Genomic DNA, 18,284 nt, shown 5'->3' on the forward strand with positions numbered 1-18,284 from the left:
ACGAGATTCCTTTTTTCTCCCCTCTGTAAAAAAGCACCAGGTTCAGTTATTACCACCTGAGGAGGTAAATGACGCAGTATGTTTGTTCTTCCGGAGTGGGTCTGTTGTGCATCGCTGCTTCTTTAGGGACCCTGTGCCCTCTTTTTGACCTGTCTGTCAATGGGCGCAACATTTTAGGGACCGGCCACAAAGCCCCTCCCTCCATCACCCATTGGACAGTCATCAGCCATGGCCTGATTCTCATTGCTTATCTTTTGGGACATTGGGTGTTAAAATAGGTCTGAAATGTTGAGAAGTTTGGCTGAAAAAGCCTTATGATTTTTGCCAGAAGTGATTGGACAGAATATGAAGACCAACATTCCACATGATTGGGCGGTCTGGACATGCCAACGCTGATGTCTGGCCACCTGTGGGACGGGCTTTGTGGCCTTTTTTGGATTTAAAGAAAATGAAGCATGCTTTTGACTTCAATTACTGCCGCTAATCTACTCAGTCCTCTACTAACCTGGGTGATAACAGGACCCCTCTCGTCTTTTAATTTGTTTTTGGGTGATGAAGGGAAGCTCATCCTCTGTGCAATTCCCCTACCTAATGAATATACCCCCCCCCCCTTCCACCACCACCTGCCTCCCCACCCCACCCCTTTACTCTCTTACGTATGCACATACCTCTCACAGCTTTTACAAAATATCTTTCTCTGCAAGGTTTGCTTTATTTGCGTTTTGATTTAGCACAATAAGAACTTTCACCACAACTTTCATTGGAGCACAACTACTGGTTATCAAACAATGTTGGTAGCAGTGTCCAAAATATGACTATATCACTGACAGACACCGCTGCAAAAGCGTGTGTGTATGTGAGTGTGTGTTTGTGTTTGCGTCTGTGTGTGTGTTGTATTTGGTAAGATTCTTACACACGCAGGCATCATTGACATTTTGTTATTCATAGTGAAGTGTGTTTTTTGCCCATTCACATGCTTGCACGCATATGCTTTCTGAGATGGGGTAACTTTTTGGTTTCTACAACTCCTCTCCCAGCTGTGTCCCTTACAGTCCCCTTTAAAACACTACATTTCTGCAGGTGGTTGTCTTTTGGAGCATCTATGAGCAATGACAATGCATTCCCTTCCCTCTGCATTTAAGTGCATTCTGAATACCCACTGTTATTTGCTGAAGGAATACGCAGATCCTGCCATCTTTTTGCCAGTGCCCATTCCTGTGCTTCTGCTGAAGTGTGTGTCTTTGTCCTTGTGTGACCCCTGGCTGCTGTCTGTTCTTACCGGTGCGACTGTCTGTTGTTTGTGTGCAGGTCGTACAGACGAGCAGGTCCGCCTCCGGGCCGCCGTATGCCGCCAAGCCTCCCCCGCCGCCGCCTCACCCGCGGTAAGCGCACCGGCGCTAGTTAGTTTGGGCTGTCCCAATGGAGGTCCCTGCTACCCAAGTGCGCCGTTTCACGCGGTTGCCTTTTCTTCCCTCTCTCTGCAGGCCGCCCGCTGCAAAACAACTGGTGCCTCAAAGACCCGCCCCGCTGCCCCCGCACAGGTCCTGAGAGCAGGGGGCAGGATCAGCGGGGGCACATCACTCAAACTCTTCCCCGAAGCTTTCAAAACCGCAGTCAGCCAAATCCAAAATAGACACGCAGTCACTTGAAAGATGAACACTTCCTGCAATAAGGAACTCTTGTCAACCCACGCAAGTCTCCATTCGCTCTGATGGCCTCTGATGACCCTAAATGCAAGGAGCGGAAATCGGAGTACATTAGCAGTAGGACCACTGCTATAATAGCTGCCCTTCAGTGTGTCAAGTTATGCCATAGGAACGTCAAAAAGACATCTCTCAAACCCTTGAAAACATGAGAGAAATATTTTGTCAGTTGTTTTAGTTATTTGTTTTTAAGTGTTACTGGACATCCCTGGTTCTGTGGAATGTAAAAAATGCACTGGCTTATTTTAAATTGGGGACAGATGTATCTTTTTAACCTGGTAGGAACGTTATTGCAAATTGCCCTCATACTGAGCAACACTGTGTATCCTTAATATTTTTTTCAATAGTCTTGTACAAAATCGCTGTTTTCATCATTTTCAGTCATATTTTTTCAAGTAATATTGCCTTGAAGGGTTTTTACCTGAATGTGATCATAAGATTTTACAGCTTTTTTTTTGTCCAATCTGTTGGTGTAACACATGCTTCTGTTATTGGATATCCCCAAAACATTCCACCCAATCCATTCATGCATGAACTCTTCAAATGCTCACACAAGTGCAATACTAAACTAGGTTCTGGGTATCTAAAGCCACGCGTGTGCAATAAATCAAAAGATTGCCATCTAAGCCTCTGAGATTCTGTGCATCTGGAACATGCTGGATTTGTACATTTCCCATTCAGCTTTGGGGTCAGACAAACTCACCAGTATGGTGAACGGCTGACTGACCTGGACTCTTTTGTTCTTTATGAATGATTTTGCATTATTGCGAGCCGGGCAGGAGAAAAACCAGCCTGTAGCGCTGATCCCATTGTTGCTGTTTAATTAGTTTTATTTAATGCATTTGAAAAAGGACATTTTATATTTTATTTTTATGCCAATTTAGGTATTGCCTACATAGGTAAACTATAGTCCATGTATCAGTTGTGCATTTTTATATATATATTATAAATTTCATGTTTCTGATGTGGGTGTTGCTGACTGATTTGACTGGGGAGTTTTTGTCTATGATACTTGCTTGTTGAACATGTGATGTGCTGTCCGAAACGGTCCTTTTGTATTTGCATTGATCCTAAGGGCTACCGGGCATTGCGCGAAAAAAATTTGAACATCCTGCGAATGAAAAGCTAAAAGACATAAACAGAAACTGCCCAGATCTTGTAAGGTTTGAGACATCGATTGTGCAAAATCCGTACTCTGCACTGTACCATGGTGAGCTCTGTTACTTATTTTGAGAATAAGATCCAATGTTCTTCCTGTCTCAGGAATCTTTTTGATCTGCAGTTCTATTATGCATCCTATATGTATGGATATTATATCTACCAGCTTTGAAACCTATTGCACTCTTGCTACAGACATTTGATGCCACTGCCCCTGCTGCATAGGTGTGTCGGTGGGATATGGCACTGCAACGTGGCACCCTTTCCAACGTGCCCCATCACATACCTCTTGTTCTGCATCGATCAACCTAAAGAGGACCTGTCTCGTGCCATGCAGGAACTGCATAAATTGGTGTTTGAAAAAATTTTGTTTTAAAAATCATGTACAGTCCATATATGTGATTTACATTTTCATATGTCATGTTTGTGGAATGTCTTGTAAATGTATTGGTATGTATCTGGGAGCTGGAGTAGGAAAAGGTAACAATTAATTAATAGGATGACTTAAAATTGCACCGCACTTAACTCTCTTCCAGGTCCTAAGTTTGACTGGTTTCATGGTTAGCAATGGTGAGCTATAGCTGCCGATTCATTGTGGCTCAAGGAAGGACTCGTTTTAATGCCCTTTGATTTGGTTTGCTGTCTGCCTGGCTAATGGTGGTGGTGGTGGTGGTGGTTTTGGTGTTGCATATTAAATAAAAACACTGGTATGTCTCTGTGAGTTCAAATCAATGGTTCTTTTCATATAGATTTATATACAATTCAGTGCTGGATTTGTATCCTTCTTTAACTGAACGTTTACTGCTTGTAAACAACTTTATGAATTGTGGCTATGAAATGTGTGTTTTGTTTTGCCACTAGAAGTGCAACAGGTCTTTGAAATAGCAATACAAAAATATTAAATGTTTTGTGTGTAGCCACTCAACTCTTAATATGGCAGTATAAATAAATTAGTCCATTTCAAGAAATAGCTATGCAATGCAGCCAAACTATAGTGCAAGATGTGTTTTATATAGTGAACATATTGTGTAACTTGTGAAGGTGAAGAATCTTATACCCGATGTTATCACATAAATGTCAGTATGACGTGCTGTTCATATTCTGCTTGGAGCAAATATAAGTACTTATCAACACAGTTAATGCATATAATTGTATTGTATTGAGTAAATATCAAATTTTTTCATTGTCATTTTCGAGCATTCAAAATCTGAAACTGGGAGATGTGTACTGAAGGGAGAAATTTGTGTCATGTCCAAAAGACAAATGGTGGAATTCTTAAATGATACACAATCCTGTTAATTGTGTTTGAATTGATTAGATTTTTAAACTAAGAGAACATCATTTTATAGCATCATAATAACATTGTTTTAAGTGACTGAAATTGTTTTAGATAATTGTTTCACATAATCAGATTAAGTTTAGTCCTGGACTAAATTTTAGTTTTAATGAGGCCAAGACTCGCTCGTATCAGTGTGATGATGAGAACAAAGTGTGGAGGCCAGAAGGAACTGCCCAAGATCCAAAGCACCCCCCCTTCATCTGTGAAACATGGTGGTGGGGGGTGTTATGGTTTGCGCATGAATAGCTGCCAGAGGTACTGGCTCACTTGTGTTCATTGATGATGTACCAAATGCCTCCAAACTCATGGGACGGTGCATCATCCTATTGCAATGATCCCAGACATATAGAACAGATAACAAGTTCAAGATCAATTCTTTGTAGACTGTGCACAGTTACTTTATAATAGTACGGTTTGTTACTCAGTTGTGCATTAGTCACCAATGTGGCTGTCTGCCTATTGGTGGATGATTTTAAACCGCATAGGCATCATCCTTTGGGTAGCCATTCTACTTTATGTCAAGAGCATAGGTGTGGTTTCCTAGGATGTTACAGGCCTCCCTGTTTGCCTGCTGCTCATAAAATGAAGTTTCTGATTGGCAGAACAGCTACCATGGCACAGGTGCTCACTATGGCATGAGGGTGCATTCTGTTCATAACTGAGTTTCTTGTGCAAAAAATGAATGTAATGGTGCTTGGAACAAATTACTCAGAATCATAATATATAGTTGCTCGCCAGCAAACTCAAACTGGAAACTGTCCTGAACATTTGTTATAAATCTGACTATTATTACATGCATAAAACATAAAATATTGATTATTAGATTTAATATGTTCAATCTGAATATATATATATAGCACAAATGACATTTTGTTTACTTAAAAAACTGAACAGTGAGCAAAATGATGGTAGCTGTATCTTTACTTTCAGGACTATGCTGCTGAACACTCGCTGCATGCCTTCTGAAGGTGAAAACTTGGACTAAACAGCTTCAGAACAGAACAGTAATCACGTATTTTAGCTTGTACTTGCTGCACACTAAACATGGAGAAATAATAAATGTTCCAGAGTCTATTAACTGTATGCTGATTATCATAATTTGTATAGGCCTAAATCAATGGCGGCAAGCAAGGTATTGTAAAAAGTCCGGGAAAACGGGAAAAAAGCGCTACACAAATTGATTTGAATTGAATTCGTCACGCTGCAGGACAGGAACTTAGACTATCAAAGCTTTGCACCCTACCGGTGCTCAATGTGTGTAACACAGAAGAAGCCACCGGAGTAGCCGTAAGTTAATAATGGTAAAATAATTTACCTAATAATAAAGCTGTATGTAGTTGACATTATATGGTATTTTACATTTACATGCCTCGCATTGATATTCTCGTTTTATTCTCCTGAATTTTGATTTAGAAATGTATTTAGCGAACACTGATCGGGAATTTCTCCAACTCCTTTGATGGCTCACCTTAGCTAACGGTCGTTAGCCAGCCATAATTACGTACAGCTTACATCGGTGCTTTAGATAGCTGTTGCTAGCTGGTTAGCTAACATTAGCCACAGCTACAATCACTAGCTCAGGGCTCTACGCAAATGTTTTTTTCTAAAGAGCACACATGCTCCTAAGTCCAAATATGTAGGAGCACACTAATGCATCCCAGTTTGTAGATGTGCTCCTAAATTGTTTTCCAATCAGCAAACAATATCTATCCGGAGCAAATGCTCCGAACATGGGAGCACTGTAGAGGCCTGTAGCTTTAGATTCAATCAATCATAATCAATATTCTCACCGTTTTGTAAAAGCTGACTAAACTGTTCCTAACGAACTGATTCTGGAATTGGGCAGCTTACCAGCTAAATATGACATGGTGTTGCTATATTAATATCAAGGTGCATTATCCTATGACATGGTCACTCCTGTTTTGTTTAAGTTAAATTCATTTAATAAAGCCGATGCCAGTTGATAAAAAGGATAGCAACATGAAATGTGTCTATCTTATATGGCTACAAGGAATTGTATGAGGATGTGTGTGACAACTGAGTTTCTTTTAATGTTACAGAGCAGTGGAGACCTCAGATTTACTCAGTATACCAGCATTGTTTTCCAATGGGCTGACATAAAAGTACAAAAATGTTGTTGAAGGATTTACCCCGGGATGCCCTGTTGCGACCTCTGACCCGAAATGAGGTGGTGGGGATGGTGGTGCGTCTGACCATATTTGGGGCGGCTACCTATTTCAGTATCAAATGGGTGGTAGAAGCACTGGACCCTACCCACAAACAGAAGCTTCAAGCAAAGAAAAGGGTATAATTTATCATTTTTTATCATTAAAAAAATAGGAACAGGTTTAACTTGAGAATAATATTTTTTTTAATTATTATTTAATAAATATTGAATTATTCCCAAGCTTGTGTCAAGTAGCTTGCATCCTAACAAAGCTGTTGTCGCTGAATCTATTGCCCTGCAGGCAGAGCAGCTGTTAAAACAGATTGGGGTGGAAGGGGTCAAGTTGACAGAATATGAGATGAACATTGCTTCACACCTGGTAGATCCACGCAGTATGAAGGTATTGTGACCCCGGACCTGTCCTTTGAAAATTGTATTCACTAGAATCACCAATTACCAAAACAATTTAAGTGCTTACATGCAGATGCACATTGCTCACTTGGATTGTTCACGTAGATGTTGCCTATGTATCAACAAATGTCATTTCTCCATGTATTTTTACAAGACAGAACAATGGCTGGTTTTGTGTGATAGCATTCCATTGTTTAGCTAAGTGACTGAAAGGGAAGCGATGACTAGAAGCAGAAGTGTGCATTGATGCTGTGGTTTGCCATGTTAAGGTGTCCTGGAGGGACATCGCCGGACTGGATGAAGTCATTACTGAGCTGCAGGACACAGTCATCCTGCCCTTCCAGAAACGCCACCTGTTCACCGGCTCCAAGTTATTCCAGCCTCCCAAAGGTAATTGCATGTGCATATGTACATGCTATGTTCATTACTATAAGCCCAACATTTCTTTACTTTGGTGAATCTGTCTTCCTCTCCTCTGTCAGGGGTGCTTTTGTATGGGCCACCAGGCTGCGGGAAAACCCTGATCGCCAAGGCAACTGCCAAGGCCTCCGGGTGCCAGTTCATCAACCTGCAGGCCTCCACATTGACGGACAAGTGGTACGGCGAATCGCAGAAATTCACCGCCGCTGTCTTTTCCTTGGCCGTAAAGATCCAGCCCTGCATCATCTTCATAGATGAGATTGGTGAGTCCTTGTGGAGTACTGTCGTTTCACCAGCTCTTGTGAAAGCATCTACGAACACACTAGTACAGCTGCATTCACTTCAAAGTGCTTCGGCTCATCCCATTAAACTGTCAAAGTGATCTCGGATCCTGAGATGATGTGTAGCATTTGCTCCGAAGAAACAAAAATATGATGTTTTCCTTTCATTCTCCTGTCTGTTCTTCAGGTGAGTTGTGAGCTGTTCAGTGCGATTAATGCTCCCAGTTGTTGAATTATTCAGGCTTTTGGTTTGAGTCATGCCGGTGTTTCTCTGTGTCAGACTCGTTCCTGCGGAACCGCTCCAGTATGGACCACGAGGCTACGGCCATGATGAAGGCCCAGTTCATGAGCCTGTGGGACGGGTTGGACACTGGCACAGACAGTCAGGTATCTCCTCTAATCCCCTCTACACACTTCTTCCTATCCAGCGTTCTTTGAGTAAAACTAAAGTGGTTTTTTTTTATTTAAACACTGGAGACAGGAAAAATCTTTGTTGTCTTGCCAGAAACTTTAATGATACTAACTTTAGAAGTATTACTGACCTTTTCTGTTTCTTGGTGTATTCATTTTAAACTCATGCTAATTCTAATAGGCAATCGTAAATGCACGATAGGTGTTCAGGATATAAGTCACCTTATTGATTTTATAGTGTTGCTGTTATTTACATTTCTGTGTAGGTGATGGTAATGGGAGCCACAAACAGACCTCAGGATGTGGACCCGGCGATAATGCGAAGGATGCCCACCACGTTTCACGTTAGCCTGCCAGTGAGTCTCTCTCTCACACACACACACAAACACGCACACACGCACACACGCTGGAATGGCCGGTCACAGTTATAACCGCTCACATTACTGCGCTTGCCTCTGAGCCCCTGACTATTATATAAGCTAGAGGTCACACAGCACTACAGGAGAGCTAGCACCAGTCAGAGGGGAGGGGTATCTCTCACTGATGTGTTTGGGATGAGTAATGCAGCAGTAACCTAAGGAACCCTGGCCAGCCTAAACTCACTCCTCTAAACTCTCCCCTCCCCTGCTGAGACAAAGTCTGTTATGTTCCACTGCTTTAGAGTCTTAGTCATAGTCATCTATGGGTGAAGTTCAGTTGGACACCCAAAATATTGAGGCAACAAGGTCCTTCTTGTGCTTGCGAGCTTTCTTATTTACTTAAAATCTTTTTTTTAATTTTAATTCATTTGGGGAAAAAAACTGCAGGTTGTCTTTGAGAAGAGCATCTTTTCAGAATAAAGACCATATAAATAAATTCATGTAAATAAATAATTGAATACATAAACACTACCTCTACTGCTATTACTACCACCACTGCATTTATTCTTGTGTAGAATCCTAATGAGCATCTGATGTATATCTCTGAATTAAAGGGTTTATTGCTTAATGATTGCCTCGTAACCTGAATGGTGAGTTCATGCTGGACACCCCTGGTCATTTGTCCAAGTCCTGTTTTATAGTAGTGAGGAGCCAACGATCTGATGAATTTGTTGTGTGTGCATTCCTCTCGTTAACTTGGATTGTATCCTCCAGTTCTCTCATCAGTTTTATCTGTGCCCCCTTCTCTGTGTAGAGCCAAAAACAAAGACAGGACATCCTGAAGCTGATTCTGGCAGGAGAGAATGTGAGTACCCTTTGTAGTCTGCCCAAGGGCACTCTATAGACAGACCCTGTTTACAGTTGATTGTTCGTCGTTAATTAGTGTATTCAGATGATTGATTTTCAATTATTTTTAATGTGTATACTGGACTGTGCGGTCGTCAGCTTAGCCATTAAATATCAAATGGCCAAATAGCGGCCTTGATCTCTGTATTCTAGTGTGCAGCAGCAAAGGCCATCCGGGATTGCTGTCTTGCTAAGTAAATCCTGGTTTAGTATTCCGTTGGAAGAATGTACGCCTCGCACCGAGCAGGCTGTTCAACCCCTCAGATTTGCGATGTATCCTTGACTTTGACTAATGAGTCAAGAATATTGCAGCGGCCACAAAACGTCTCTTTCACATTTAAATGAAACGATAATGACGAAGTGAAAACGCTTCCTGCATTAGGTGCTGCACTGGCCGTGACAGATTGACGGATGCTTTAGCACGTGAAGGACAGATTTTGGCCACTTGAGGAAACCGTAGCCAGCGTCTCCGGCTACTTTTTTGTGCTGTATTCGAGGGCCTTATTCCCGTCAGAACGAGCTTATGACCTTTAAAGGACTGTTCTCACCCCCCGGATCCCTCCTCCCTCCGCAGCTGAGCAACGGCATCAACCTGAGGGAGATCGCGGAGCGGACGGAGGGCTACTCGGGCAGCGACCTCCGGGAGCTGTGCCGCGACGCCGCCATGTACCGCGTGCGCGACTACGTGCGCAAGCAGCAGATGAAGCAGATTGCGCAGCAGCTGCAGGAGTCCGACGAGGACGAGAGGTAGAGGCTCGCAGGGGGAAAGAGTCAGGGGTACGGCTGTGGGGAATGAGTCAGGGGTACGGCTGTGGGGAAAGAGTCGGGGGTACAGCTGTGGAGAAAGAGTCAGGGGTACGGCTGTGGGGAAAGAGTCAGGGGTACGGCTTTGGGGAAAGAGTCAGGGGTACGGCTGTGGGGAAAGAGTCGGGTACAGCTGTGGAGAAAGAGTCAGGGGTACAGCTGTGGGGAAAGAGTCAGGGGTACGGCCGTGGGGAAAGAGTCGGGGGTACGGCCGTGGGGAAAGAGTCGGGGGTACGGCCGTGGGGAAAGAGTCAGGGGTACGGCCGTGGGGAAAGAGTCAGGGGTACAGCTGTGGGGAAAGAGTCAGGGGTACGGCCGTGGGGAAAGAGTCAGGGGTACGGCCGTGGGGAAAGAGTCAGGGGTACGGCCGTGGGGAAAGAGTCAGGGGTACGGCCGTGGGGAAAGAGTCAGGGGTACGGCTGTGGGGAAAGAGTCAGGGGTACGGCCGTGGGGAAAGAGTCAGGGGTACGGCCGTGGGGAAAGAGTCGGGGGTACGGCTGTGGGGAAAGAGTCAGGGGTACGGCTGTGGGGAAAGAGTCAGGGGTACGGCTGTGGGGAAAGAGTCGGGCTACATATGAAGTGTCTTCCTTTGACTCACATATGTGCAAGCCCAACTTGTGAACTACAGTGTAATAAGAGGTGGCAGCTCACATCACATGCTTCGGAGGGGAGCACATGCTTGACTGCAAATCAGCAGGAGAGGTTGCAGCAAGTGCCGGTGAATATGATTGGGCTTTCCAAATTGGGGTGGGGGGGGAAGCGCAGTTTTGAAAAGGAAATGTGTGGTGAGATTTAGTTTTGAGGCTGAATGTGCTGATTTTTTCCTTCATGGTATGATCCCTGTCTCTCCAGGCCGGTGGATGAGGACCGGTTGAGGCCCGTCACACAGCTGGACCTGCTGTTCGGCCTGGACAAGATGACGGAGTCCAAGCAGGCCACCGTGTGCCACAGCTCCCTGAAGGAGGTGCCCCTGGATTAAAGCCCCCTCCTCAGCCTGCCAGTCCCACCCTCCCCCCTAGCACTACCCCTGGAACCCACGGCCAGACGCCAGTGACATCAGCACGAAGGGATTGAGCTGCATTCTGTTTTCCAAAGAGGCAAGCCGTCTGCTGTGGGAAAGCGGGGTCACTCTGTTTGCGTCTCGTCACTGGTACTGTGGAATGCACTGGGAAGGAATTGCCACACGTGGAAATGCATCACTGCACAGACCCATGATTTTTGACTTGAAAGGTTTGATAGAAAGCTTGTCCAGATTTATTGCTGGCAAACATAATTTGCAAGATAACTGCAGGGATGGAAAATGTTATTTTTTATTTGCACCGTAATCTGCTTATGATAATTTTATGCAGGCCTTTTATATGCGAGTGTGTGTGCGCGTCTGTGGATGTGTGTGTATATATGTGTGTGTGTGTGCGCGCGCGCGTGCGTGTGTGCATGTGCATATGTACACAGACACATACACAATCGGCACTCATTGCTGCGAATCTTGGGAGAGCTAGACAAACATTGAGCTCTCCTCCAAAACTCCCAGTGTCAGCCAATGCTTCTTATCGCACCCCACTTTTCAAGTCAACAGGCGGACTTGTTTTCAACCGATCGGCCAATTGGGATCACTGGAGAGCACTGACACACTTCAGTCCCTGCCAGTTGAAACCCTCTTATGCCCGGGCAACACTAGAACCGACTGTACGTCAGCCAGGCACAGTCAGCATTGGAATGTTCCAGATTTTCTACCAGTCCGTGGGGTCCATTTAATGCATGATAACAGTAGATGAGCTACCCAGCAGCCAGATTTATAAAAACTATTTATAAAAACTGTTTTAATTTCTTTGGACAGTATCCAATGCTGTCACATAGAGACTGCAAAAGGAAAACAACTATGAAAGTATAAAATCATTTGTTAGCTGCAGTCTTTTAAATACTCTGTCAAGTTTAGGTATTTTACGTTTTCTGTTATCAGGTGATATTTACGTACTGTATTTTTTCCCTCTCAGCATTGCTGAATCCAGTTCATTTTTGGCAATCTTTTAAAAAATCTGACCCGTTACAGTGTGATGATTAGTCATGTATTTATTTTCTGTGTATTGTGTTGTTTGGCCTCGATAATGGAAAATGATTCAGGCCTCATGGTTTATCCTCATATTTAGTGTCAACATATTTATGAACTAGCTATATTATTAATATTTTCCACTCATGAGTGCCATTTCATGACACTTCAAGAAAAGAAAAAACTTCTACCAAGTTAGCCGAGCCAAGTAGCATGCTGAATTAAGTTTTTGCTCTGCATATAGCAGAGTGGCTAGCTAACCAATTATTTACATTTTGTACACAAGCGGTTCAGTGTCAATGTGACTGAACCGATCCCCATAGTTAATTTATGAAAAGTGCTGCTTCTGCATGTTCCATTGGTGTAAGGAACACACCGAACCAATTGGCTGACACAGAACAGTAGCACAGTGCTTTCTAGCTGCTGCAGTGAGGGAATTCATTATTTTCTTACCGTAGGTGGTTCTGCGAGATGGGTGGAAATGCAAGAAATTACACCATTTCACGCTCATGGGTGGGCAGCGTGTTTATTGCATTTTGCATTTTGCTCGTATTATGACCTGGATCTTGGATTGCAATGCCACGCCGTCTTTTCCCGTCCCTGTAACAGGATGACGCTGTTTTTCACTGTGCTTGCCTGCTTTCAGGCCCAGTGAACTCAGGTTTGTCCTTCACAGTCCCCACGCGTAATTACATTTCAAAACATTTAGGACCAAGTTGCAGCAAAGACAGAGAAGAATCCTGGAACCTGTAATTGTGCTGCTGTTGACATACTCCTCATTGTGTGCAATACTTCACAGAAAGGCCGCCAGACCTCGTTCAGCAGCACATCAAGGTGGGGTGATGATGTCATAATGGCTAAAGAGGGGGCATATACCAGAAACTACTCTGATATCAATTGGTATCATAAACAAGTTTTCAAGTAATAAGCAATATTTGATAGATGAGTAATTCCTTTTGACTACTTGTATATTTAACTAATATTGCACTATTTTAAATTATGTAAAAATGTATGTTGTTTTTTTGTTTTGTTTTTCCTTTGGCTTCAAAGAATTGAATGTTTCATCAGCAGTCAAAACTTGCTTGAACTGTTAAACCACGACTTAAGACAAACACATCTTGAACAGTTATCTGCATGCCTTAGTGTTAGACTATAAATTGAGTGTTGTGCTGTTGCATTGAAGGCCAAAGCTACGGGTAACATAGCTAACAAGGGAGTCACTTTCTTTTTCACGAATGTAAATCCAGTCTGTGTGAATGTACTTTTGCTGTCTCCTTCAGTGATCAGTCATCTCATTTTATGTGTAATATTTGTACCATGTTGTTCTTAGATCTGGCAAGGGCATATCATTGATTGAGTCTGAAAGTGTTTCTGTTTCTGTCTATTAGTTCTGTTACAGAACCTGGTGGTTGATCTTTTAGGAGGTTGGATTGGGCTTTGTTCTTTCCTACACTAAGCACAGATTGTTTCTGATGGGGCATTCAACTGAGTATATGGTGATTTATGGAATGACACTACAAACCTGTGTTTTCTTTTTTTAATGTGGTTACCCTAGTCCTTTCAGAAAATAAAACCCGGTGGAAAGTATTTGTCTGGATCCTCCATGCATTTGTAAACGTGCTCTTTGAAGGCCACAGAGTTAAAGTGTTCACAGTTATTATATTAATAACATGTATATTAATGGCAGTTTTAAAGTAATGTGCAAATAAGTGCAAACATCTCTAAACGTCCTTTTAGCCTACATAGACCAGAAAGGCAGTGCCTTAATTTAAATAACCTTTTTTGTTAATTGCAGGAATTGTGCAAGCCTTTTGCATTCTTATTTCCGTACAGAACCATGTTATCGCTTCATAAAAATAAATGATCCGGTCTGCTTTACCTGCCAGTCTCCATAGAGACCGTGAGCCCATGCTGAAACATGGATCCCTTTCAGTGTCATTTTGCCATCTGGAAAAAAGTGAGAGGCTTGCTGGCAGGCGGCTGGTCCTGCCTTTGGTTTCCATGGTTGTTTGTCAGCCTCCGACACCCAAGCTGGCTTTGTAGGCGTTAACTGGCCCCGCTTGGCTTTCTGACTCTCTGCGGCGCATAATTTCAGTGATATTAGAGCGGTGTTGTGCTTTTCGGTATGACTATCCTACTTCTTAAGTGCTTCTTCTGGGGGGAAAAAACACCAGGTGTCACTGTTTCCCTCTGGGTGATACGTGAACCGTGATTGGGTGCATGTTGCCAGTTTTGTGTTGGCAGCTTGAAGCGTGCATTTCCACTTTTCAGTTACATATTTAAAATGCTGGCCATTTCGAGTTGCTTGGCAAATGTTTCAATTTTGTGTCATTTAATTTAATTTTTTTCCTCACTCCTGGTCTTTGCTGTTGTTAGAAAAAGCGGTCAACTTATGTGCTGTATTCCTTTTTGTAAGGGAACCTCCACTGGAGAAAAAGGAACTGAAAGTGCACGTAATGGGGAATTAGTCATTTCAGAATTTATTTTTATCTGTTGCTTTTTAAAAGGCTGTGGTCTTTGATTTCAGAATAGTGCCATGCATTTGCTGGCTCTCAGGCTCAAATAAGTCTCCCTATTTGAGGGAGCCGTCTGTTTTTTGTCTGCAGGTGTGTGGTTTTCATGACAACGTTTCCCCCGCATCGACTCACCTGTGGTGCACTGCTACCATGTTAGCACAGCCCCCACAAAATAAAAAGGCGATCGATAACGCAATTATTTACAAATAAATCATGCCCTCTTATTAACGAGAGGTGCATCCCCCACATAATTTTGTGCACATCACATCCACTTGTTTGCAGACTGTAATCACAGATCAGTGACCACAGACGTCCATGACATCGACAAGGCAACAAAAGGTAATTTTTTTTTAAATCTCTTAAGGCAAAATATGTATCCCACTCCGAGCCATGATCACAGTCTACATTATATTGTCAACAAAATGTTGAAGACGCACTATGCAGGATTTTCCTCAAAAATTTTATAAACTAATCGTTCTAAGGCATATCTATGATGCATTGGCAATCGGTGTATTTAATGCATTTGCTTTCAACTGAATGACTTGGTTTCAGATCAAATCAGTGATTGTTAAAATCTCACCCCTGGATGCAAAGAACAGTGAAGTACCCCTTCAAAACGGGAGACTTTGGATGTAGATAGCCGGCAATCTCATATTGCTTTGTTTCACTAAGTTCATTAACAAAGGCTTCAGCCTTTTTAAATGCAAATAACTTAAAAGAGTGAGCAGTTTTGAATTGTTCCCCCCAGTTGAGGCTCCTCCTAAAATTAAACCTGTCTTCAGTGGTAGACATTCTGATCAATTTCTCTGATCAGACTGTAATTTTCACAGAATTGTGGCTTGAATGGAAGTAATTGGCCATCAGTTCTGCAGTGTCTTGTCTTTCTGTGATTCCTGTACATTTTTCGCCCAGATATTGCAGTCCTTATGCTAAAGCTGAATGTTTGCATGGCATGTGCTCTGTCACAGCTCCACCCTTCATGCTTGTGGTGATCTGTACGGTTTGGTTTTGTGATGATGGTAGAGATTTGGACTCCCGTGTGCCTGTCTGCCACTCCCATTTAATTAGATCCAATATGTCTAGTTGGCATATTATTTAGCTTTACAAAACGCTGGCATTGCACCAATGTTCAAAGTGCTGCTTTGGGCTTTCGCCTGAATTAATTGAGCAGATTTATCTGAGCTTTGCAATCATTTTAAGCCCTTGAAAATTATTTAACGGTACTGTAAGTGCCGCAAGATATACTGTTCTTGGAGCCGTGCTCTATTGTGTTATCGAGCCTTTTTGGAATTTAATGATAAATTTGGGTATGTTTTGTGTGTGTGTGTTTGTGTGTGTGTGTATATATATATGTTTGTGAAGTGTACATATTTGTTGTGCACTTTCTGGTCCAGCTCACCCATGCTAATTAACTTCATAACCATTTGTTAGTTTAATGCTTTTATGCATGATTGATGTGTTGCTACCATTTTCTTGGTGTCGTAGGCATTAAGATGATCATGGTGTACTCATTCACAGCTGATCAATACAGCTAGCTACTTAAATTGGTCTCATAAAATTATAGAGTGCATTGAAATAAACTGTGCTGTGAGTGTATCACAGTAGATCACTTAGGCGTTGCAATGAAAGCTAATATTAGATTAGTTTATTAAAGCGTATTATATTCATAATAATGAATAAAATATCCAATTTAATTTCCTTATGCTTCAGGCTTCTTTAGCTACTCTTCCGGAGGCTGGCAAGGTCCACCGACAAACTACTTTTTACTGTGTCCTTTAATAAACTTCTAAATTCACTGACCATTTTTGCCGTCTGGCTACCCATTGCTTTCAAATGAAAGAAACTGTCTACCTGGTTCTTCTCTAGTTTGCCATGGCTAGCTACCTACCACTTTTTAGCAGCTTTGTATGTTTATTGGCTGTAACATTACCATTTACTGACTTGGGTGACTGTACACAGAGCCCTGTATAGCAGGATTTTATCAGCTGTTTCTTTGTCCCCTCTCTTCTTTATTTAAAGGGTTATATTTAAAATATGAATATATATAAGTATAGTCATTGCATATCAAGTCTGGTCCAGGCCCCTTAAAGGACCCCTTGGGGTCCATGGACCCCCTGTTAAAAACTCAGTGATTACAACCAAATGATTGGGGTGCCATCTGAAAGTTAATTTCTGTTAATAAAAGCTGTTGATAACTCAGCAAAGCTGTTATCACCATAAAATAAAAGATTAATTTTAGAAACTGTACTGGAAAGTCCTGAAATTTAGTGAGCTGGGTTGAGCTGGCTTAGGTCCAGACCTGTTTCCAGTACTGATGGGGCTCAAAATCCATAAAATCACTTGCTACATGTGTGCATTGGGTTTGTGGATTTTATGAAAACTTCTTTCTTTTTTTCATTTGTCAGTTTATTCTAATCCTAACAGTTTATGGGGCTGTTTCTGACACTGTAATCTGTCAATTGCAGGTACCCCTGTAGTTCTGCAACCTATAATTATGAACATGTTGTATTTGATGCACTGTTTAAAGTAGGATTTATTTTTAATGCACTTTTAATTGGCTCTGAAACTCATTATGAACCACAGCTGTACAGGTTTAGACAGGCATCTGTCTAAATAGAATATTAATTGTGGAATATTGAATCTGTGCTGGAGGCATATAAGAATTCATTTATTAGATGATCCTCCATCTAATAAATCTGAACCCGCAAGGCTGCGTAAATTTATTAGTCCAGACATTGACAAAGACAACAGCTGCAATGGCAGTTGGATTTTGCCTTCACTCTGGATTATAGGTGAATGTTGTTACTCAGCTTTTAACTGATATCAGTCATATTTTAAGAGAGAAACTGTTGGTTTAACGCCTGCTGATTAGCCCCCTTCTGTCCAACCAGCTAGAAACCATTTGTGTGACCTGCCTTCCTCAGCATCTTTGGGCAGGCAATCCTTTTTATGGCTTTGTTTTTAATGGGCGTCGTGCTTCCCCACCCCGCTGACTAGTGAGAGGAGCCGGGAAGCGTTGTGCATGAGCGCGGGGCGTGTAATCCCGCAGAATTACCTTCGCCGAACCGCAGGGGGCATGGAGGCCTGCCGACGCGAGGAATTCCCCTCGGAAGAGATCGCAGTCGAAGCTTTATTAACTCTTTTATGGTGCGGCGGTCACGGCTCATTTGCATTCCTCTCCAAAATAACCAGTTCAAGAAGACGATATAAATTCGCATCTGACGTGATAACCGAACAATTAAAATGTCAACAGAAGTTCTATTGTTTGTTCTCGTGCTTTGCACCGTCTAGCTTTGTTCATTGTCTTTTTCATAACCTTTTCCATTTAAAATTACTCATAAGGATCCCTTGCAGTTACGAAATAAGAGTTAAGTGTTTACTCTGTGTTAAGTTTGGCCTTATTAACCTTTTCTTTGAAATAAGTGTTTTATATTCGTTAGCAATAAAAGCATTTCTCATGAACTATGCGACAGCTGAAATAAATGTTTTTTTATGTGTTGTTTTTCAGTCGTTCAGCACTCCGCAGCTTTTACATGGACCCATAATGAAATCAGTGTTATTGTTCATCAGTCAACAGTCTTTTTATGTGAGGTGGTTTGGCCTTGGCATACCCATAAATCATAGAGGGATAACAAATGCCTCAAATTCAGTATTAGCATGATATATAAAGCTACATTATTGGGGTGAAGGGCCATCCTCAGGATTAACGAGGTCTGTGCCTTCCCGTGTCAAAACGGCTTGTTCCCGGCATTCTGCAAAACG

At 42.4% G+C, this 18,284-nt stretch overlaps 2 protein-coding genes across 6 annotated transcripts in view; both read left to right on the forward strand.

Moving 5' to 3' along the window:
- Window positions 1-3,582, forward strand: part of adam9 (ADAM metallopeptidase domain 9) — a 37,142-nt gene extending 33,560 nt beyond the window's left edge. The window contains exons 21-23 of one of the 2 annotated variants that reach the window (XM_035378551.1): window positions 35-64; window positions 1,309-1,382; window positions 1,485-3,582. In XM_035378551.1, the coding sequence (XP_035234442.1) occupies window positions 35-64; window positions 1,309-1,382; window positions 1,485-1,548 (168 nt within the window). In that variant the 3' untranslated portion in view covers window positions 1,549-3,582. The remainder of the gene's footprint in view (window positions 1-34; window positions 65-1,308; window positions 1,383-1,484) is intronic. The other variant, XM_035378552.1, reaches the window with a different exon arrangement.
- Window positions 3,583-5,399: 1,817 nt separating this feature from the next.
- atad1a (ATPase family AAA domain containing 1a) lies at window positions 5,400-13,593 on the forward strand. Of its 4 annotated transcripts, none has more exons than XM_035380166.1 (10): window positions 5,400-5,501; window positions 6,261-6,505; window positions 6,669-6,767; window positions 7,048-7,168; window positions 7,261-7,461; window positions 7,760-7,866; window positions 8,157-8,246; window positions 9,064-9,114; window positions 9,730-9,902; window positions 10,812-13,593. In XM_035380166.1, exons 2-10 carry the CDS (start codon window positions 6,332-6,334, stop codon window positions 10,936-10,938), a joined length of 1,143 nt encoding a protein of 380 aa, XP_035236057.1. In that variant the 5' UTR covers window positions 5,400-5,501; window positions 6,261-6,331; the 3' UTR covers window positions 10,939-13,593. The 4 variants fall into 4 exon arrangements, with proteins under 4 accessions (XP_035236057.1, XP_035236058.1, XP_035236059.1 ...); XM_035380167.1 differs by having other exon boundaries at window positions 5,411-5,487; window positions 10,812-10,938; XM_035380168.1 differs by having other exon boundaries at window positions 5,432-5,501; window positions 6,344-6,505.
- Window positions 13,594-18,284: the final 4,691 nt, after the last annotated feature.

Source organism: Anguilla anguilla, chromosome 10 (assembly GCF_013347855.1).
Source record: "Anguilla anguilla isolate fAngAng1 chromosome 10, fAngAng1.pri, whole genome shotgun sequence".
Classification (NCBI taxonomy): Eukaryota; Metazoa; Chordata; class Actinopteri; order Anguilliformes; family Anguillidae; genus Anguilla; species Anguilla anguilla.

Bases quoted from the DNA above. Each gene is read 5' to 3' on its own strand.
- atad1a (XM_035380166.1), top strand. From the start codon at position 6,332: ATGTTGTTGAAGGATTTACCCCGGGATGCCCTGTTGCGACCTCTGACC. The intron at 6,768-7,047 runs GTATTGTGACCC...TGCCATGTTAAG, and splicing joins TAGATCCACGCAGTATGAAG to GTGTCCTGGAGGGACATCGC. The intron at 7,169-7,260 runs GTAATTGCATGT...CTCCTCTGTCAG, and splicing joins GTTATTCCAGCCTCCCAAAG to GGGTGCTTTTGTATGGGCCA.